This window comes from Chrysemys picta, chromosome 4 (assembly GCF_011386835.1).
Source record: "Chrysemys picta bellii isolate R12L10 chromosome 4, ASM1138683v2, whole genome shotgun sequence".
Classification (NCBI taxonomy): Eukaryota; Metazoa; Chordata; order Testudines; family Emydidae; genus Chrysemys; species Chrysemys picta.
In genome coordinates this window covers 100797247-100820271 of record NC_088794.1, presented here as the reverse complement: position 1 = coordinate 100820271, position 23025 = coordinate 100797247, and the positions used below count along the sequence as shown (strand labels likewise).

At 43.1% G+C, this 23025-nt stretch overlaps 1 protein-coding gene across 19 annotated transcripts in view; it reads left to right on the top strand.

Moving 5' to 3' along the window:
- The window catches only part of CDIN1 (CDAN1 interacting nuclease 1), a 186264-nt gene that overhangs the window by 65867 nt on the left and 97372 nt on the right, over positions 1-23025 (top strand). For all 19 annotated transcript variants that reach the window (XR_010600663.1, XR_010600664.1, XR_010600665.1 and 16 more), the window contains 3 exons: positions 11356-11435; positions 11774-11823; positions 15393-15460. Coding sequence is in view for 11 of the 19 variants with exons in the window: in XM_005299967.5 (XP_005300024.1) it covers positions 11356-11435; positions 11774-11823; positions 15393-15460 (198 nt within the window). In the remaining 8 variants the exon portion in view is untranslated. The remainder of the gene's footprint in view (positions 1-11355; positions 11436-11773; positions 11824-15392; positions 15461-23025) is intronic.

The following is a 23025-nucleotide window of genomic DNA, read 5'->3' as shown; positions in this document are numbered from 1 at the left end:
CTAGCCATTAATTTCATTTTGTAAGCTTTTTTGGGAGGGTTATGGGACAAGATAGAAGGGAGAATATTTTTCACACATGCCTTTCATAATTCTGAATACTTCAAGCTTCCTCTAACTGCGCGTTCCTCAGTGCTAAATATTGCTAATTTTTGCAGTCTTGCTTTGCATTAAGTACCACCACATCACTAACAAGTGTTATTGCCCAACTCTTGCCTTTTTCAGTCTTACATTTTGTGCGAATGTACCTTTCTATCACTACAAGTGAATGTGGTGGGTCTTTACCTGTCCAGCTGGAAGAAGAGGGGTCAGTGCTCCTTTGGATTAGAAGGGAGAGGAAAGGGAAACTTACCTAACTGGAGCCAAGGGTGGAAGAGGAAATGGCAGGACCACTGACCCACCATGTACACTGGGAGGAGGGGAAATGGGATATTTATATCCCATGCATTCCAGAAGGAAGCCTCTCATCAATCACAGATCAGCAAAACCTTCTAGTCATAGGTGCTGGAACTAGGGGGATGGTGGGTGCTGCAGCACCTAGTGGTTTCCATTCTATACAGGGTTTACAGTTTTGGTTCAGTGACTTTCAGCACCCCCACTATAAAAATTGTTACAGCACCCATGCTTCTAGTTCAGTTTTTCATACATTTTCTCCATTCCAATTCTAAGCCTGTATAAAAACAGAATTAAAAAAAATATATTATTTCACTCACAGATTGAATGCTTAATTCTCTCAATGTTCCATTTCTTTCCACTCTCTCCAAAAAGTGGGAAATAAGTCATGAGAGAGAACAGAACTTTGTAAGATGAATTCAGATGTGAACCTTAAACTTTGGGATACCAGTGACAGACAGTGGTGGATAAAATACAAATATGTGTATGTAGCCAAAGCTTCAATGGTTCATGATCAGAGAGACAAAGGATGGAAGAAAAATAGTAGTACTTATCCTCTCTTTAAAGAAGGAGAACTGAGGCACCGAGAGATAAAGTGACTTGCCCAAAAGGAAGTTTATGGCAGAGCAGGGAACCTCATAAATCTCAGGCCTTGTCTCCACTAGAAAGAGTTTGCTGATGAGATATGCTAGTAGAGCTATACTGGCAAACTCCGTTTGTGGAGATGCAGTTTATAATGGCAAAAGAGTTCTTTTGTCATATTTTATACCAGTTCCCCAGAAGGAATAAGCTATACTGGCAAAAGGACTTTTTGGCTGATATAATTACATCTACACTTTGAGCTCCTGTTGGCACAGCTATGCTTGTTGGGTAGTAATATGATTTTCTTTTCTACTCCTAACTGACATAATTATGTTGGTAAAAATTTTTAGTGTAGATCAGGTGTTAGTCTAGTGTTCTAACCACAGGACCATCCCAAGCCCTTCTGACAATGTGTTTCAATGTGCCTAAATTTGTATCTGTCCTTCGTTGTAATAAAATAGTTCAGCTTCCAGTCCCATTCAGTCCCCGGCCTTTCTTGTTAGATTACCAACAAGGATGCCAAATAGGGTTGCCAAGTGTCCAGTTTTCAACTGGAATGCCTGGTCGAAAAGGGACGCTGGCAGCTCTGGACAGCACAGCTGACAAGACTGTTAAAAGTTCAGTCAGTGGCGCAGCGAGACTAAGGCAGGCTCTGTGCCTGCCATGGCTCCGTGTGGCTCCCAGAAGCAGCAGCATGTCCCCTCTCCAACTCCTACATTTGGGGCAGCCAGGGGGCTCCACACACTGCCCCCGCCCCAAGTGCCAGTTCCGCAGCTCTCATTGGCGGGTGCCTCCAGAAGCTGCTTGAGGTAAGCGCCGCCTGGAACCGGCACCCTGCCACCTCCCATGTCCCTGCCCCAGCCCTGATTTTCCCCTTCCCGCCCTCTGAACCCCTCGGTCCCAGCCCGGAGCACCCTCCTGTACACCCAGAGCCCACACCCCCAGCCAGAGCCCTCACCCCTCCTGCACCCCAACCCCCAGCCCAGAGTCCCTTCCCACACCCTGAAACCCTCATTTCTGGCCCCAGCCCAGAGCCCGTACCCCATCCCACCCCATGCCTCAGCCTGGAGCCCCTTCCCAAACTCCGAACCCCTTGGCTCCATCCCCTCAGCCTGGAGCCCCCTCCTGCACCACAAACCCCTCATCCCTGGCCCCACCCCTGAACCCACCCCCCCACCCCAGAGCCCTCACCCCTTCTCACATCCCAACCCACTGCCTCATCCTGGAGCCCCATCCCACACCCTGAATTCCTCATTTCTGGCCCCACCCAGCGCCCGCACCCCAACCCCCTGAGCCAGCCCAGTGAAAATGAGTAAATGAGTGAGGGTGGGAAGACCAAGCAACAGAGGGAGAGGGGATGGAGTGAACGGGGGGCCAGGCCTTGGAGAAGGGGTGGGGCAAGGCCTCGGAGGAGGGGCGGGGAAGGATGTTCGGTTTTGTGCAAGTAGAAAGCTGGCAACCCTAATGCCAAGCATGGCAGTTTTTGTACTGTGGATGCATTTCTACAAAAAACTGACCTGTAACTACCAACTCATGATTATTTGAAGAATCTTCAGATAGTAACTTTCAACCACTACTGACCTGTGTCTGATGTCCAGCTAGTGGCCTGGTTTATACCTGATTGAAATCCCATGTTATCAGTGGTATGTGTATATATGTGTGTGTGTGTGTGTGTGTGTGTCTATATATTAAAAAAATACAGAATCATGATGAAGGTATGAATACACTCCCAACTTTTTCTGTTACCCTTACTGTTTTTAAATGTCTGTCTACTTAATTGATACTATTATTTATCTGAAAAGGAAAAATGCAGAAGATGAACTGAAGTAGATATTGTTGATGTAACATTTTAAAATTATTTCTATTCTTTATCTTTGCAGTGTTACATATAAGGGTGGCTGAGAAATATATTCTGGAAATATGATATTTAATTTGCATGTTTCTACGTAGTTAATTTCATGAATCTATTTAATTTTACATAACATGTTCTCTCAGTTATCTTATGGTCCACATATAATATAACCAACTAAATGTAAACAGCATTTGCTCAGTTATTGTTTTTTTTAACTTGGGGCTAATAAGGGATTCTAAACATTTCTGCTAAAAATCTGTTACCCCCCTGAAAACCAATGTCTGGGTATTTGAAACAGGAGCCATTCTAGATCAAAATCTTTTGATTCATATTATTAATTGTTATGCAAAAGTGCCCAAATTAACAGTCCACAGAGAAACCGGCTGCTGGACTTTTACAGAGACTATATTTAAACATAAAAATAAAAAATTAAATGTGTTTCCTGATACTGGCCATTGAAAATCCCATTTGTTCAACAAGGTTAAAATTACAGTGTGAAAAAATAACAAAAGACTAAGAAGATTGCTTGAGAGACTTTATTTATTCATTTAGTGTTTCTGATTTCTGAATTTAGAATAGCATATTTTTAGCTAAAAGCAAATAAGTGTGCTGATGCTGAACAAATGCAGTAAAAATTTGAAAACTGCCAAAGTGGAATCTTCAGGTCCCTAACTACCACTAAAACTGTTCAGACAACAGTCTTTAATTATTTAACACCAGTTTGAAGTTCTGCATATCTTTCTCCTCTAATCTTAACCCATGCTTTTTAAAAATCTAAGCTGTTTTCCTAGGAGATATTCCTGTGCATAATGCTTTTGTGCACGGGGTTGCATAAGTGTAACTGAAGGCAGAATTTGGCCCTGTGTTTATAACGTATCTTTGTGGTTCTGAAATTATCAGAGTTCGATCATATGCGAATGGATAAGTGACTAGCAAATGGAGGGGAATATACTGCAACTGCTTATTGTGTAATCAAGAGTTCTTCTTCGAGTGATGGTCTCTAGTGTATTCCATTGAGGGTCATGCATATGCACCCAGAGCTTTTGAAAGTAATACTCTTCGACAGTCTGTGAATGCTCCGTGTGTCACCTTGTGGTCTTGCCCAAGGCGATAAAGGGCACGGCGGGCCCACCAGCATCTCCAGTTCTTTCTCACCGCCACATAGTCCAAGTCAGAGCTTCTACTTCTAACGTCCTCGTGACGCACTTCCCAAAACTATCTTTAGTGCTGTTCGGATTTCTTATTTGTTCTGCTTTTTTTTTTTTTTTCCAATTCTTCCCTTCGTACCTGAGTTAGGACTTGGGACACCGCTTCGGCAGTGTTTCCTGCCAAACTTTACACCCCTCCCCACCTCCAGTACCTGGGCCTGGGTACTGAATTATGCCAGAGACGCTGGGGTTCAAAACCGCACTTCCTGCCCTCACTCGTTTTCCATCAGCAATAAGCACCAGCGCTGCTTGTACTGCTTGTGGGAAGTCCACATTGCATCCACTTTGCATCCTTTCCTGCCCATACTCAGGAGAACTGGACTCTCCCTCTCAGGAAACACCTTATGGAGATTGCCATGGAACTGGCATTGGATCCTGGCTAGGGAAGCCTCCCCTCACCCCCATCCCCATACATCAGGCTGAACAGTCAAAGAGCATCCCTGCTGTGGAACCTCCATCAGGCTCTGCTGGTACCAATGCTAAGGACCCCGCACTAGAGTCTAGCCAATAACCAAGGAAGAATGCGCATAAGCATGGCACCAAGTATCAGAGGGGTAGCCGTGTTAGTCTATATCTACAAAAACAATGAGGAGTCCGGTGGCACCTTAAAGACTAAGAGATTTATTTGGGCATAAGCTTCGTGGGTAAAAAACGCACTTCTTCAGATGCATGGTTTTTTACCCACGAAAGCTTATGCCCAAATAAATCTGTTAGTCTTTGAGGACTCCTCTTTGTTTTTATAAGCATGGCAGTCAGTCTTCCTCTAAGTCCAAGAAGAACTCGGCACTGTCCACGAGTTCTGGCCACAAAGGATCCAGGCATTCCAAGTCTCACAGGACCAAGAAACGGCTGCACCGATCTCTGGATCCACTGGTACTGATTACAGACCTGGTGACTCTGTCAGCATCCCAGGAACTTTCGGTCTCCAGACAGATGCAGTTCCCGATATTGATTCCTCCAGCGGAACGGATACCATGGACCCCTAGGAGACTCGGAAGCGCCTTGAGTCCCCACAAGAAGATATACCGTGTCTCCAACAAAAGGTCAGAGTTCCTGTTCTCATCCTCCACCGAACTCATTGGTCATCCGAGCGGCTTCAGAGCATTCCAAACAACAACATCCCCGCTTCACCCCATTCGATAGAAAGGATAAGAGGCTAAACCTTCTAGACAGAAAAGTCTTCTCAGCCGGACTCCAATTTAATATTTCAGTTATTGAGCCCTGATGGCCAAATATGATTTTATTAACTATGGGTGATTTGGCTGAGTTCACAAATAAGCTACCCTCACAAGATCACTACCAATTCCAGGCAGTTTTGCAGGAAGGTAAGTTACTGGCCAGGTCCATGCTACAGGCCACAGTGGACTCCACAGACTTCCTGTGTCCTAGCAACAGGAATTATCATGAGGAGGGAATCCTGATTACGCTCCTCTGGCTTATCATAGAATCATAGAATATCAGGGTTGGAAGGGACCTCAAGAGGTCATCTAGTCCAACCCCCTGCTCAAAGCAGGACCAATTCCCAACTAAATCATCCCAGCCAGGGCTTTGTCAAGCCCTGCCTTAAAAACCTCCAAGGAAGGAGACTCCACCACCTCCCTAGGTAACGCATTCCAGTGCTTCACCACCCTCCTAGTGAAATAGTGTTTCCTAATATCCAACCTGGACCTCCCCCACTGCAACTTGAGACCATTGCTCCTTGTTCTGTCATCTGCCACCACTGAGAACAGCCGAGCTCCATCCTCTTTGGAACCCCCCTTCAGGTAGTTGAAGGCTGCTATCAAATCCCCCCCTCATTCTTCTCTTCTGGAGACTAAACAATCCCAGTTCCCTCGGCCTCTCCTCATAAGTCATGTGCTCCAGACCCCTAATCATTTTTGTTGCCCTCCACTGGACTCTTTCCAATTTTTCCACATCCTTCTTGTAGTGTGGGGCCCCAAACTGGACACAGTATTCCAGATGAGGCCTCACCAATGTCGAATAAAGGGGAACGATCACGTTCCTCGATCTGCTGGCAATGCCCCTACTTATACAGCCCAAAATGCCGTTAGCCTTCTTGGCAACAAGAGCACACTGTTGACTCATATCCAGCTTCTCGTCCACTGTGACCCCTAGGTCCTTTTCTGCAGAACTGCTACCTAGACATTCGGTCCTGAGTCTGTAGCAGTGGATGGGTTTCTTCCGTCCTAAGTGCAGGATTCTGCACTTGTCCTTGTTGAACCTCATCAGGTTTTTTTTGGCCCAATCCTCTAATTTGTCTAGGTCCCTCTGTATCCGATCCCTACCCTCTAGTGTATCTACCACGCCTCCTAGTTTAGTGTCATCTGTAAACTTGCTGAGAGTGCCATCCACACCATCCTCCAGATCATTAATAAAGATATTAAACAAAACTGGCCCCAGGACCGACCCTTGGGGCACTCCACTTGAAACTGGCTGCCAACTAGACATGGAGCCATTGATCACTACCCGTTGAGCCCGACGATCTAGCCAGCTTTCTATCCACCTTACAGTTCATTCATCTAGCCCATACTTCCTTAACTTGGCGGCAAGAATACTGTGGGAGACCGTATCAAAAGCTTTGCTAAAGTCAAGGAATAACACATCCACTGCTTTCCCCTCATCCACAGAACCAGTTATCTCATCATAGAAGGCAATTAGGTTAGTCAGGCACGACTTCCCCTTGGTGAATCCATGCTGATTGTTCCTGATCACTTTCCTCTCCTCTAAGTGTTTCATAATTGATTCCTTGAGGATCTGCTCCATGATTTTTCCAGGGACTGAGGTGAGGCTGACTGGCCTGTAGTTCCCCGGATCCTCCTTCTTCCCTTTTTAAAAGATGGGCACTACATTAGCCTTTTTCCAGTCATCTGGGACCTCCCCCGATCGCCATGAGTTTTCAAAAATAATGGCTAATGGCTCTGCAATCTCATCCGCCAACTCCTTTAGCACCCTCGGATGCAGCGCATCCGGCCCCATGGACTTGTGCACGTCCAGTTTTTCTAAATAGTCCCGAACCACTTCTTTCTCCATAGAGGGCTGGTCACCTTCTCCCCATATTGTGCTGCCCAGTGCAGCAGTCTGGGAGCTGACCTTGTTTGTGAAGACAGAGGCAAAAAAAGCATTGAGTACATTAGCTTTTTCCACATCCTCGGTCACTAGGTTGCCTCCCTCATTCAGTAAGGGGCCCACACTTTCCTTGACTTTCTTCTTGTTGCTAACATACCTGAAGAAACCCTTCTTGTTACTCTTAACATCTCTTGCTAGCTGCAACTCCAAGTGTGATTTGGCCTTCCTGATTTCACTCCTGCATGCCTGAGCAATATCTTTATACTCCTCCCTGGTCATTTGTCCAATCTTCCACTTCTTGTAAGCTTCTTTTTTAAGTTTAAGATCAGCAAGGATTTCACTGTTTAGCCAAGCTGGTCGCCTGCCATATTTACTATTCTTTCTACACATCGGGATGGTTTGTTCCTGCAACCGCAATAAGGATTCTTTAAAATACCGCCAGCTCTCCTGGACCCCTTTGCCCTTCATGTTATTCTCCCAGGGGATCCTGCCCATCTGTTCCCTGAGGGAGTCAAAGTCTGCTTTTCTGAAGTCCAGGGTCCGTATTCTGCTGCTCTCCTTTCTTCCTTGTGTCAGGATCCAAGGAGGTGCAAAACACTACAGAAGACCTCCCATTCGACGAATCACATCTTTTCAATCTGGAAACGGACGAGTCTCTACACTCCCTAAAGGACTCTAGAGCCACTCTAAGGTCTCTGGGTTTCTACACAGCAGCACCCAAGAGGAAATTCTACCACCTGCCCCAATCATATTGTTACAAGGCCCCACAGGTACATTCCACCAATGTACCTATGAGTCTCCTCAAAAGCACTCTAAGGTTCACAGACTCCGTTAACCTACGTCAACTATCCAGCCATCAACACAACATATCCAGATGTCACAGAAGCAGTATTTCTGAGTGTCCTTAGAGAGCCATCAAACACTCTATACCAATGCCCATTTTGTTTACCCCCTTCGGGGACTGCCTCAAACTCTTTCTGCCAGCATGGAAAGCCATAACAACGGACAAGTGGGCTCTAGATATCATCCAGAGTGGCTATATCATAGAGTTTATGGCACGCCCGCATCTCGCCTTCTTCCTCAGTCCACATGCATAGAACACCCATGCAATGACCTCCTCCAACTTGAGGTCGACTCATTATTGTAAAGGGTAGCTGTGGAGCTAATCCCAGACTCCTTTCAGAGAACAGGGTTCTATTTAAGCTACTTCCTAGTTCCCAAAAAGACTGGAGGATGGTGACCAATATTGGATCTCTGGCACCTCGACTGCTCGATTTCCAAACCAAGGTTTCGCATGGTCATGCTCGCAACAATCATTTCCTCCTTAGAAAAAGGCATATGGTTTACAGTTCTCGATATGCAGGATGCCTACTTCCATATCATTATACATCCAACACACAAAAGGTTCCTGAGGTTCAAGGTGGGGCCTCGACATCTTCAATATAGGGTCCGACCGTTCAGACTCACCACTTCCCCGTGAATATTCACAAAAGTTTTCTCAGCGATGGCAGTCCATCTGTCAAGGGATCCTGTTTTTTTTTTCATATCTGGACGACTGGTTGGTGATAGCACAATCCAAACAAGAGGCCCAGGAATTAACGTCCCAACTGCTTCTACTCCTCTCCTCCCTCGGGGTCAGTATCAACGTTGAAAAATCAACTTTAAAGTCCTACATAATCCCTGGAGTTCATAGGAACTCACATAGATGCGTCTTCCACCTGAGCTTATCTAACAAAGGAAAGATTCCAGACAATGAGGGAACTAATCACTTTGGTGTCTTCCAGGTCTTCGGTTTCTATCAAATTCTGTCTATCTCTTTTGGGACACGTGGCAGTCTGCACATATGTCACACCCTTTGCTCACCTGCTGCGTCTTCAATTGTAGTTACAAAGTGTCTACTCCCCCATGCATCAACCCATGCATGCTCTGTTCCACATGCCACCAGAAGTTCTCTCCTCACTCCAATGGTGGATGAATCTGCCACAAGTCTTCCTCTCATCCTTCCTCCCATTCTCACCCACCATGACAATCATAAGGGATGCATCCCTCACAGGCTGGGGCACCCACATGGGTGACCACATGACACAAGGCACGTGGACAATATGAGAGGCCAGGATGCACATAAACCTATTAGAACTTCAGGCAGTATGCAAAGCTTGCCAGGTGTTCCTACCAGTCATGCAGGACTGATACATTCTTCTCATGTTAGGCACCACCATCACAGTCTTCTACATAAACAAGAAAAGATCCTGAGTCCTGTGTTGGGATCTTTGGGAATGGTGCATTGCACACCATGTTCTTTTGACAGCAGTCTACTTACTGGGCATGTTGCTGCATGTAGGTAAGTAGGCTGAAACTTTCAACTGACCAAGAATGGGAGTTGCATAACTGTAATCGTGGACATCTTTGGCCGATGGGAACCCCGGTGAGGGATCTTTTCTCATTCCAAATAACAACAATACCAAATGCACCCAATATTGTTCACAGGAGGATGCGCCCTCGATTGGTCAGACTGGACAGATTGTGCCTTCCTGTTTACCCTTCCTACCACGACTGAGCCACAAGATCTGATGGGAGAGAGCAATAACCATCCTGATCACCCCCTTCTGGCCTCACCAATTTTGGCTTCCACTTTTTCACATGTTGAAGCACCCCCCACTTCGGATGTTCCTGAAGCTCCTGACCCAGCACAACAGCATATTCAAACACCTCAATCTATGCACTCTTCACCTGACAGCTTGGTTTTTGGATGAACACCTCCATTAGCACAGGAATGCTCTCTGGCGGTGCGAGATGTTCTCTCAACCAGTCCACAAGACACTTGTATCGAGCCAAATGGATGCATTTCACTGCCTGGGCTACCCGGCAGGGCCTTGTCCCTGAAGTGGTTAGCATCCCACTACTTTGGGAGTATTTCCTTTATCTGAAGGACTGGAACTGGTCCTCAGTTCCATTAAGGTACATGCAGCTGTCATTAGTGCTTTTCACCCACTGGTGGACGACCATTCAATATTTACCCACCCACTAACTGTGTCATTCTGGAAGGGCCTTCTGCAAAAATACCCTCCCGTTTAGCTTATCACCCCCCAATGGGACTTTAACCTAGTCCTCACCTTGTTGAGGTCTGCCCCCTTTGAATGTATGGCCTCATGCTTGCTATCTCTCCTTTCCATGAAAGTCACTTTCCTCATTATTATTACATCAGTGAGGAGGGTTGGCGAATTGGGAGCCATGATGGCTAACCCTCCCTTCACCACTTTCCACAAAGACACGGTCTCTATGACTTCACTCTAAGTTCCTACCCAAGGTGGTTTCCCAATTCCACCTCAATCAACCCATACATTTACCTACCTTCTTCCCCAAGCCTCATGCTTCGAATGAGAAAAGAAGGCTTCACTCGTTAGATGTTTGAAGGGCATTGAATTTTATCTTGAGCGGACAAAGCCCTTTTGGAAATTTCCTTGTGTTTTTATTGCTATAGCGGAGAGAATGAAAAGGCAAGCCATTTCCACCCAGAGAATCTCCAGGTGAGTTTCAGGGTGCATTATGTGCTGCTATCAATTATCAAGATAATCCCCTTGTGAAGGGCCCATTCCATGAGAGCTCAAGCATTGATTAGAGCTGTATTCCACAAGGTGTCCTTCACAGACATATGCAAGGTGGCCATCTGGAGTTCCGTACACACCATGCTCTAGTGCATGATTCTGTGACAAATAATTCATTCAGAGCAGCAATCCTCCATTCCATAGTCTCCTTGCACTATCTTCCTGCATAGGTACTGCTTGTTAATCAACCTCAGTAGAATACAATAGGGACCATCACTTGAAGAAAATGAGGTTACTAACCTGTAACTGAAGGTTCTTTGAGATGTGTGGTCCCAATCTTTATTCCAAACCCACCCTCCTTCCCCTCTACTGCGGATTCAACAGCTCTGCAGTAGAGAAGGAACTGGAGACACTGGTGGCCTACCACACCCTTTATGGCCTTGGGAAAGACCACGAGGCAGCACGGGGCGCATGTGTGGTCCGCCAAACAGTACTACTTTCAAAAGCTTCAGCTCTGGGCGTATAACACATGCGCATAACCTTCAGTGAAATACAGATAGGGACCACACATCTTGAAGAACCTTCAGTTACAGGTAAGTAACCTCGTTTTATCAGTGTAGCCAACATTTTCCTTTTTAAAAGTATGTTCCACTTTTTTGACAAGTTAATGATATGTTCATAGTGAGCTAACAATTTTCTTCTTCTTCCATAGCTTCCAAGACTCTTATAAATAGTATGCTGCGGGACCCTTCTCAGATTCCAGATGGAGTTCTAGCAAATCAAATCTATCAGGTATTAATCACAGCCATCTTTTTTCAGTGGCAATGCTGTTATCTGCCTAGCAGAGTAAAGGATTTTAAACCTCATTTAATTACTGTCATCATAAACTATCACTGAGGTCAGGGTGCACCATAAATGGCAATGCAATATTTGTGAGGAGAGCATTTCACTTTTTAATAGCTTCCTTTTATAGTGAACAAAAAGCATGCAATTTTTGTTTTCTGTGATTATATCCAAACAGCCTTTGATAGCCTTTTGGAGGAAAAGTAATTACTGTTTTTAGCATACTGTTTAACTATAATAGATTTGTAGTTGACCATCACTATATTACTTCTCTTATTTGTCTGCAGTGTACTGTGAATGACTGTTGTTATGGACCACTGGTGGACTGCATCAAACAGTATCCTTTCCCATAAAATTTTAGGTGCACAATTGACGAGCTTAGACTCTGTGGAGGAGATGTGTCTAGCTTTAACCTGACATAAAGTTCCGCTTCACAAAACACATTTCATACTCCTCTATTTTACATTCAATTGAGTATAGGGTCACTGCAGTCCTTTCCCTTATGCTGTTTAACTAAAATCAGATAGGTCAAGGTAAGTTATCAGTTCAGCAGCTGTACATGCATATGTTTAGTTGAAACCTCCTTGGTTTTGGTGAGAGAACATCATATTGTGATTCATATAAAGTCATTAAAGTGCCATAGATGCTGTCCAGTATTGCAATATTCTTAAGTAATTTGATGTTTCCTTTGGATTTTTTGAAGTGCTTTTCAAGTTCTGATTTAAATTTTAAATGCTGTATCTGACATTCCAGTGCAGCTCTTTTCTCCTCTTCTTCAAGGAAAGTAGGACATAAGGTATAGAAAAATAACTATTTTTGAAAGCGGGAGAGAGTGTCAGAGGTATCTCCACAATGAGCTGAGCACTGTGGAGGAAAGGTCAGCGCTCAGTGGTTGCAGCAGACAGGGGATTCTATACAGGCCTGAATGGGTGAGGATGAAGGAGTGTATTGGGAAGGCACCACTTTTGTGCAGATTCAGTGGCCCAAAAGCACTTTATTGGGCATATGGAAGGGTTGCTGATCTATTTCAGCCCATGCTTGGAAGAGAAACCTTCAGTTTGTGGCATTGTATCCAGTCTGCAGGATGGTGAGTGGATTTCCTCCCCCTAGTCCTAGAGAGTTCTCTGTACAAATTTCAATGAGGTTTTGGAGGGGGGTAGGAATTTCACCCTGTATTAGGAAGGAAGGGAAGCAGTTAAACATGGAGAAATAAATTATTCCCTGTTCATATGTATTAAAGGAGATATTTCTTCTTATACCCCCAATACACTCTGCAGTCATAGTGTTTGCATCGCTTAATAAAAAATGGCCTCATTTCCTGCCACTTTTCCTCAGATTTACTTGGTATGGTATATAGTAAGGGCCCAATCCTGCTCCCATTAACTGTAATGAAAGCATATTTGGGCCCGAAGTCTATTTGTATGGTACAGTAACTCCTCACTTAATGTTGTAGTTATGTTCCTAAAAAATGCGACTTTAAGTGAAACAATGTTAAATCCAATTTCCCCATAAGAATGAATGTAAATGGGGGGAGCGGGGTTAGGTTCCAGGGAAATTTTTTTTTGCCATATAGTACAGTACAGTACTATAGTTTGGAGGTGCCCCGCCTTACCCCACACAGGCACAGCCCACTGGCACTGGAGACAATGAGGCAGGCAGGGTGGCTGAAGGTGCTGTAGGCTAGGAGAAGCACATTGCGTAGCAGCAGTGGGAGCTTCCCCTACTCTGCAAGCACCAGGGGCAGGGGGCTCAACCTCAGCCTGCCCACGCCACCCCTTCCCCCAAACCTCCACCCTTAACCTGCCTCTGCTTTCCTTCCTCTCCTCCTCCTTTACTCTGCACGCCGCGTCCTCGCGCCTCCCCCCTCCCTCCCCTGTCTCCTGCCTGTGGCAATCAGCTGGCTTGCGGCGTTCGGGAGGCAGGGAAGTGGGGGGGAGCCTGCGCACCGAGTCCTCGCTCCTCCCCCCCCCCTTGAACGCCGCAAGCCAGCTGATTGCCGCGGACAGGAGGCGGGGGGAGGAGGGGGAAGGCGCTGATCCACGGGGCCTGCCGGCGGGTGGGAGGCGCTGTGGAGGGGGCGTAGGGGAGCAGATGGGGGACTGCCACCTGTGGACAAAGCAGGCAGCCAAATGACATTATAGCAAAACACTGCACAACTTTAAATGGAGCATGTTCTATAATTGAGCAGGGACGTAAGATCGAAACTACGTTAAGCGAGACAACGTTAAGTGGGGAGTTAATGTATATTCTTTGAGGGTACACTGAAACATTAAGTATAATTATATATAAGTATATTCATTAAACATCATCTTATCTTTTAAAGGATTGTTAATCATAAGGCCTGTTAAATTAGGTACATGAGGTTGTATTCTTGTCATGAAGAATCTGAATATATGCTTCTAAGCTGTAAAAACTAACTTTATTTTATAAAAAAGATGCATTATTCTATACAGCTCTGCTTTATATTAATTTGTTAAGAAATAGTGCATTTTTCTGTAATCTGTAGTCTGTTTTCCCCCCTGGACTTCAAAACAGCTTGCACAAAAAATGATGGCATTATTAGGAAACACAAAAAGTTTGTCAACCGAAGATTGTTACAGTAAAGTTTGGTGATATTTTACTGTGTGAATGCATTATCTGAGAGTGTATGTTGCTGAATTAGATGCTAATTTTAAGGCACATAAAATAGTTAAAAATCAATTTAAAGTTAAGGTTTTAAAAGCATAATGTCTTCTGAAGGATTGCGTATTGATTTTAAATATAACTATCTAATTATATATGCATGGACTAAAGTATGAAGTCTACCTCTTTGTAAATGCCAGGAGGCTATTTTTCAGTAATAGTTCAGATGCTTACGGGAAACTAGGCTGTTGGATTGCATGAGCAGAAAATGGCTTGTGAGGTTATTTAAAAGTTTTGCCCCATGGTCACTGCTATTCATCAATAATAGGTATTATTATAGACTAAGTCTAAGTGTTTCTGCTTATGGTGCATTATCAATTCTGTTTGCACTATTTGTCTTATATTTTTGCCATCATTCATTTTCCTTTTTTGGTTCTGTCATTGCCAGTATAGTTTAATGTAGCACACGCTTTCAGTTGATAGAGACAATGATGTATATGTATTAAGTGATTCCTTATGATTGGCTTTTTTGCAGTTCAGCAGTAAGTGCTGATAAAAGTGAGAGTAATTAATTATAATGGTAATTCTTTCTGCAGTTTATCAGTTTGTATAAGATATCCTAAACAAAATTAGGAATTGTAGTTGTTTTTAAGATTCATTTACAGATTCTCCTTTACATAATACTGGTTTTTCATATAGCTGAAAAAATCAATTAAAAGGCTGTTTTGATACAGTGAGATACATCAGATGGCTTCAGAGTATATCTTTATGTGTAAGAAGTTTCAGTATTTAAAGAACAAAATCTTAAATTATTTTATTGTTATCCAATTTATTGTGGTTTATGTACTTAGGCAAAACTCCCATTGACTTCAGTGAGAGTCTTGAGTACAAAGCCGAAGATCAGACCCAAAATTTCCAGCTATAAAGGCACTCATTTTAGTTTCACACTTTGCTCTTTTGGAGAAGAAAATGAAAGCAAGATAAATACTATTCTTGGGTATATTGAAGAAAGTTGATCATGGTGATACCTGCCTTTTCTCATTTGTGAGGTGTTTTTTTTTTATTTTATTTTTACTTAAAGACTGGTATAAATTTTCCAAAGTAGCTGGTGATTTTGGGTGCCTCAGTTTTTGGGTACCCAACTTGACACACCATAAAGGGCCCTGATTTTTAAAAAGCACTAAGTACTTAAGATGTGGGGCATCATATTCTAGCTGTAACAGTGTTCTGAATTTAGTTTCATTCCAAACATATAGTACTTTTTCCTTAACTTAAATCCATCAGTGCTATTGGGCATGAGCATGAAGTCCTGCTGCGAGAAATGCTGCTGGAGAAAAATCTCTCTTTCTTAGGTAAGAATCTATAGCACAATCTAACCTATGGTACGTTAGCTTCAAAGATCTCAGTGACTGTTTACTTAAGGGGAAAAAAGAGACCTCAACACATGCTGTATTATGTAAAGGAAGAGTAAAAAATGATTGATGCTGTACATGTTATCTTTTATTGATTTAGAACTGAGCAGGAACTCAGTTACCTAATACCCTATATATACAGCACATGCACAGGCGTGCAATTAATATTTTATGGAATAAGTAGCTGAAAAAAATGCTTTAATATCTGCTGTGGTATTACTTTTGGTGTCATGAGATATTAGCCATAATCTAGGCCGTATGAAACTTAGAAGGAAGGATAAGAAATATTAGCTGCAAAATGCTTTATGTATTAAAGATCTGCTAGAAAAATTCACTTGTTTATCTGTAAGTGAAGTTTCTGATATTTTTGAACTAATGCACTGAATCTTTCCACATTCCATATCTTTAAAGTCATTTAAGAATTTATTTTAGAAAATGTTCACTTTGATATTAGAGGATGATTTAATTTTCTATCTATTAAAAAGTTTTAAACATGGTACAGTAATTAACATTAATTACAGTGAAATTAAATTAGCATTTAAAGAATTATTTCTCTTACCGTGATAATAAATTATTCTTCTTCGAGTGATTGCTCCTGTGTATTCTGCAGTAGGTGTGTGTGCTTGCCATGTGCACTGGTGACGGAAGTTTTTCCCTTAGCAGTATCCGTAGCCGGGGAGCCCCGCGGTGACCCCTGGAGTGGCGCCTGTATATCGCGCTATAAGGGGAGCCATGGGCTCCCCCCACCCTCAGTTCCTTCTTGCTGCCAGTGAAGGTAGTTGGAACTTAGCGCTCCAGCTTTGCTGCAGCCCTTCTTCTCTAGCGGTACCGTTTGTCGCATTGTTCTCAGTGTTAGCTTGGGCTCGGGGCACGCCCTGCACCCCAAGCTTCAAGTCGTGCGACTCCTGTCGCCGTTCTATGCCCAGGAGCGACCCCCATGTTGTGTGTCTTCGCTGCCTGAGTGAGACTCATATTAGCAACCGGTGCAAGATCTGTAGGAGTGTATGGCGTTTCTCACGCATCTCCATGGCAGGGTAGTCAGAGTCCTCACGGACAACACCGCCGCCATGTACTATATCAACAAGCAAGGTGGTACTTGTTCCCTAGCCCTATGCCGGGAAGCCCTGGCCTTATGGGAATTCTGTATAGCCCACGATATCTCCCTGAGGGCTGCTCACCTCCCGGGTGTACACAATACGCAAGCGGACCGCCTCAGCAGGATCTTCTCCCCACAGTACGAGTAGTCGCTCCACTCGGAGGTCGCCCACCGGATCTTCCTAGAGTGGGGAGCTCCCCAGATCGACCTGTTTGCAACCCGCCAGAACCGGCGTTGCCCTCAGTTCTGCTCCAGGGGAGGGGTGAGGGAAGGCGCAATCTCCGACGCATTCCTCATGAATCCAGCTCCTCTATGCCTTCCCCCTGCTCCCCCTCATCGCCAAGGTCCTGGAGAAGGTAAAGGTGGACAAGGCGAGGGTCATTCTCATAGCCCCTGCGTGGCCCCCCCGAGGGTGCTACTGCTCCGCCTGGACCTCCTCTCCCAAGACGGGGGACGCCTCCTCCATCCCAACCTGGCCACGCTCCACCTGACAGCGTGGCTGCTCCGTGGCTAAATGAGGAGGAGAACAGGTGTTCGGAGCAGGTTAGGCGGGTCCTCCTGGAAAGCAGGAAGCGGTCCACGTGTCGGACGTACGTGGTGAAGTGGTCCAGATTTACCAGGTGGGTGAGCGAGCGAGGAGTTTCCCCCCTCCACCGCTCCTATCCAGTTCGCCCTGGACTACCTTTTGTCCCTTAGGACCCACGGTCTGGCACCGGCCTCGGTCAGGATGCACCTCACAGCCATATTGGCTTTTCACCCGCCGGTGCAAGGTTACTCTGTCTTCTCCCACCCTATGCACCAGTGCACGTGGCAAGCACACACACCTACTGTGGAATAGACTGGAGTAACACATCTCGAAGAATGCCAGTTACGGAGCAGGTAACTATCCTTTATAGTTTTTATATCTTGAAATCCTTCTGTGGTGAGATTATATCAAAATAAGACAGCTGCAACCTAGTACTATAGTAAACTGTTGTATTCTTCAAAGAGATTTCTTATGTAGAAAGATAATACAACACACATATTAGTTTCACCTAAAACTAATACCTCTATTGAACAAATAATGTCCTAACTTTTACAAAAAGGAACAGAAAATAGCTTAAGTGATAAATAGTAAGTATTATGGATTTATCCAAAAGCAAGTCGTGCCAGACTTAGTTTCTTTCAGTGATAGGATAACAATTTTAGTAGATAAAGGAATTTCTTAGGACATAGTGTATCAATTTTTGTAAGCCATGTAGTATGGTTTCATATAACATAAACCTAGGGAAATTAAAGAAATGTGGGTTACATGATTCTAGTGGAACTTAAAACTTAGAACATTTTTTTTTTTAAATCAAACATAGGAACTTAGTGGTTCAGGTCTGGAAAAGCTCAGTACTATTTTTTTGGCTCTGGCTTGTAATTACTGTAGTAATAATAATAACAAAAACATCTTACAAGTGATATTAAAGACAGGGTATGGAAAAAAAGTTGTTCATAACTGACAGAGTCAAGAAGTACTGGGGGGAAAATACACTATTTTAGATTATATTGGGTACTGTATTTCCAGGATGTTAGCTGTTTCCAGTTTTATGTAAAAGACAAGATGGTGCTACTTTTCAGACTTGTGTATAAAGCTGCTTTTTGTTATAAGACTCTTAAGTAAATTAGCATTTTAGTGACACTTCCATTTTTTTGCAACATTTCTCTTGAATGACTTAAAGACATATACTGATATTTTTAACCTGTTTGGCGGTACCAATAGGCAAGCAAGTCCAATATTATTAAGTATTTGTATTAACAATTTGGAGGATGAAATGGAAAGTATATGGGTTGTGTATATTCATGGATGAGTAGAATAGGTGAAGGAATCACGAACATTTGAGAAATAATTAAAATACAACACAATATTGGCATATTAAACAATTAACTGAAATCAGTAAAATAAGATTAAGTCATTATATACAAATATAAAGCCAAAGGATTACTGGCCAGACAGTAGTTATTAAAGAGAAGGACTTGATCATTTTAAATTGATACACTGGATAATGCTATGCTGTCACAAAAAAGGCACATACTTTCTTGGGATTTTCTTGGTTATATTAATAGGATTATTGTTAGCAAACCAAGTGAAGCAATTAATATAGAGTCATTTCAACTACTGTGGAGTTAGAATAATGCATTTATTATAAGTCAGTCCTCAGCCCTACAAAATAACATGTCACATAGTAAATCCGTGTCAGAAACAGGATAAGAATCCATATCTTGATTCCCAGCCCACTAAATTAGTCACAAAATAGGTCTTTTCCTGTCTGTAAAATGGGTATAGCCTGTAAAAGGCTATATGAGTGTGAAGTGTCAAGTGGCAGTAGCAGAGGTGGAAATACAAATTTAAGATTTCCTAATCACCAGTGCTCTGTCAGTTAAACCATATGGCTTATAGGGAAAATAAGGCACAAACACATATCTACATAATGGCAAAATTGGTCAAAAAGTTTCATGACCTCTGAAACAGACAATTTTTGTAAAAAAAATTTTGCAACCAATATTTTATCTACCTTTTTGGGGGGGAAGAATCACAGTCAGGGTTTCATGCAGGTTATAAATTCTACCAACAGAGCTTGTGACTCATGAGCATAAATTATAAAATACAGTTTTAATCTGTTCACGCATTATTGGGTTATGAGCTTACAAAAATATTTTTCTGCTTAAAAAAAACAAGAAACACAAATTGTCATTAAGGGGATTAATGTTGAGACAATATACCTTGACTCTATACCCAACCAGTCCTCTTCCAGTAGGCCAGAGACTATACATCTCAACTTACCTTTCAAATATGAATCAGAGACAACATTCCCCTGCATCTTCCACAGACCTAATATGCTCTATTGTTTATGGGTCGGGATATTATTTTGTCACGGAGGTCACAGATTCTTAATGGACCTCCATGACTTTTTTGGCTTCAGCCCCTGCCAGAGTGGCAGGGCTGGAGAAGCTGTCTGCCCCCGCTGCAGAAGAAGGGGCTGGAGAGGTGCACGATGGTCATCCCTCGGCAGGGCTCCAACTGTTAGCCCTCCCACTCCCCCCCATGTATTTTTAGTAAAAGTCAGGGACAGGTCATGGGGCTTCCATGAATTTTTGTTTATTGCCTGCGACCTGTCTCTGACTTTTACTAAAAATACCCATGACAAAATCTTAACCTTATTTAGGGGCTTCAAATGCCACTGATTCTCTCCTATTTGTCATTTTGACCTGCACATAAAGTCCAGAGATCTACCTTCATCTTGTCCACTCTACACATTGGTCACTGACCCATATATCTGCATGTGGCTTTACTTAGGCATGCAGCTGCCAGCTTTTTCATGCCCCACTATTTTCCCTCCAGTCACTCATCAAGTCATATGTACCTGCAAGTCACAAGATGCATACAGTGCATCTCCTGCTCTTCTGCTTAATCCATCTGGGTCCTGCATGTTGCACGGGCAGGATGCTGCTTTCCTCTCTAAATCATGTATCTTGTGCAGGTTCCAGATACTAAGAACACGTTTCAAGCCTCAAATCCCCCGGCACCTTTCCGATACAGAGAAGAGATTTGATCATTGCATCTCCCTACTGCCCTTTTCCCCATAATACTGTGTGGACCCACTGAAATGGTGGGCACAGATGATATCAGTGTACAATTAAACACCAAATAGTGGGAATTAATTCATTACTAATTAATTTAATACATTCATTATTAATTAATTCAAGATAGACTTGAGTTTTGTGACATCTCATGAAGGTCTCCCACCTAAAGATGGTGGGGAAGAATATGGTGCAATGTTAAAGTTGGTGCAGAGAACTTAATGATAAATTTCCTAAGTTTCTGAATTTTTAAAAAAATACACTTCTTTTTCGAGTGTTGGTCCCTTTGTGTATTCCACATGTGGGTATGCATGTTCAACATGCGCATGAGTCCAGAGATTTTTAACAAGCACTGTTTGTTGGCCTCCTCGTGCTCCCAAGTGAGAGTAAAAGAAGCAGTGCAGGTCAGTGCCCTATCAGCTCTTTCTTACAGCTGCATAGTCTGAGTCAGAATCCAGTGTCCTCTCTTGCTTCAGCCTTTCAGTAAACCTGTAAGATTGTAAATAGTTATTCTTTAACTTAGTTCAGTTAGTCTTAGTGTAATTAGTCTAGTTTGTTTCCTTGGATCGGGAATTCCCTCCCCATGGTTAGGAACTATGCCCAGACTCCTGGGCTTCAAAAACTATATTGTCTGCCCTAGATACTGCTCCATCAAACTTGAACAAACCAATGCTGCCGCTACTGTCTGGATGAGACACACATTTCATCAAAGTGCAGCATTTGTCGCTCTGTTCCACAGAGTACTCGCAAAGCTTGTGACCTTTTGCCTTAGAAAATACTTAATGGAGAAGGCTATGAAGCCCCTCTCTGATCTAGGCCAAAAAGACCGCTGTACATTGGCCTAACCCAATGAACAGCGCCCTTCTAAGCACATGCTTAAGAAGCGGAGCCCTCAGTGTCTAAGCCCAAAGACTCTTCTCCCGGGCTTCCCATGAGAGTAAGGGACACTCTTGTGAGCACAAGGACAGATCCCTTCCGAGTACTGTCCTTAAAAGACTCTCACTCCTTCCCTGAGTCCATTGAGGTCGGGTGACCCCTTATACACACACCCTAAAAAAATTTAAAATATACAGTTAAAGGGGTTGTTGATGTTGTTTTTAACATAAATGCTTTAACATAACCTCCTCTTTTTGGGGGGAGGGGCTTGTAATTACCCACTGTCTAGCACCTACTACACACAGGTTAGTATTTTGGACATCTTGAACAAATTTGAAAAATTTAAGAGAATAATAAATCATTAAGCATTTGAAAATATGACACAGAGGAGAGTTCAGAGTAATGGACCTTTTCAGTTTAGAGTAAAGATGTTGGAGGGCAGGAATAACTATTTACATATGTAAAAGGGGATGCTATGAAAATGTCAGTGGCCAGTTATTCCTACTATTGAATTAAGGGCAGAACTAGTAGTAATAGGCTTAAGCTGCAGTTGGGAAGATGAAGTTAAATACTAGAAAAAATTCATAATTATAGGAACAGTTAAGTACAGGAACAATCTGCCTGGGAAGGTTGTGGAATCACCTTCACTGAAAAATTCAAGGCTAGACCTGACACTCATCTATCAAGTATGTTTAATGAAATAAATCCTGGCATGATACAAGGGGATGAACTAGATGACTCACTAAAGGATCCTTCAACCCAAGTGATTGTCATTTTTGTGGCCTTGTACAAGCTTCTGTAGTACACAAATCAGACTTAATTTTTAATGAATCATTACCTACGATAGACTTCAGGTTACCCTTTAAAAAATAAAAATAAGCTGTATGTAATTTGTGCTGTCAAATACAAAATTTTAGCAATTCTAGAAGGGATTGTCTCTTTCCTTCATAAATAAAGGAAATTTAATTTATGGTATATATTTAAAATATACTGAAGTACTGTATTTATATAAGCTCACTTAAGAATTAAGATGTGATAAGTATTTTTTCTTTCAATGTATTAAATGTGTCTGTCTCAAGTTCTAGGCTTTGATGTTATGAAAACACATTTGATCAGTATCCACAAGAAGAGCATATTCAATCCATCCAAAATAAAATCTTTCCCCTTCCCTTCCGTCTCTTTCCACACCTTCAGAAAAATCCTAGGAAAATATACAAGCCCTGCAGTTTGCCCTAAAGCTCAATAAATTCGGGCTTTGTTAGACCATGAGTGGGAATGAGTTCCAGAGATGATGACCCATGACTTATATTGCCCAGTCACCAGTTCCCTTCCTTTTAAACCTTGGGGCACAAAGAAACCCCATTCTTAGCACAAATGACCAGCAGAGAATTCCGCTGTTGGTGTACTCTCCCCAGCAGTGAATTCCCAAACCTACATAAAGCCAGCAAAGCTGTTTCCTGCATCAGCATCACATCCCTGACACAGTGGATGTATCAGGGAAGATATGGGCATGGTGGGGAGGACTAGACAAGGCGTGTGGTGGAACTATAGTGATCCTCCACTGGCATATAGTTCCTTAGAGACCATACATTGATCTAAATTATAGTGGGGCCAGGGTAGATCAGCTTCCTGGAGCAGAGACCTATAGGTCAAAACCAACATCCTAAAGTTCACCCAGAAACAAACTGGAAGCAACTGTACACTAAGGAATACTTTTGTAATATCCTGCCTTTGATCTATACAGGTTTTAATAAGTGAGCAAACACCTGCACTAGCTGAAGTTTCCAAGTGGTCTTTGGGTTCAGCCACGTGTGGATGGTATTACATTCATACAATCTCCAGGCAACACAAACATAGACATTGATCTATGCCCAGAAAAAATTGTTACAAAGCACAGTGTGGAAAAAGTGCCTCTGAAGTCTCCGGA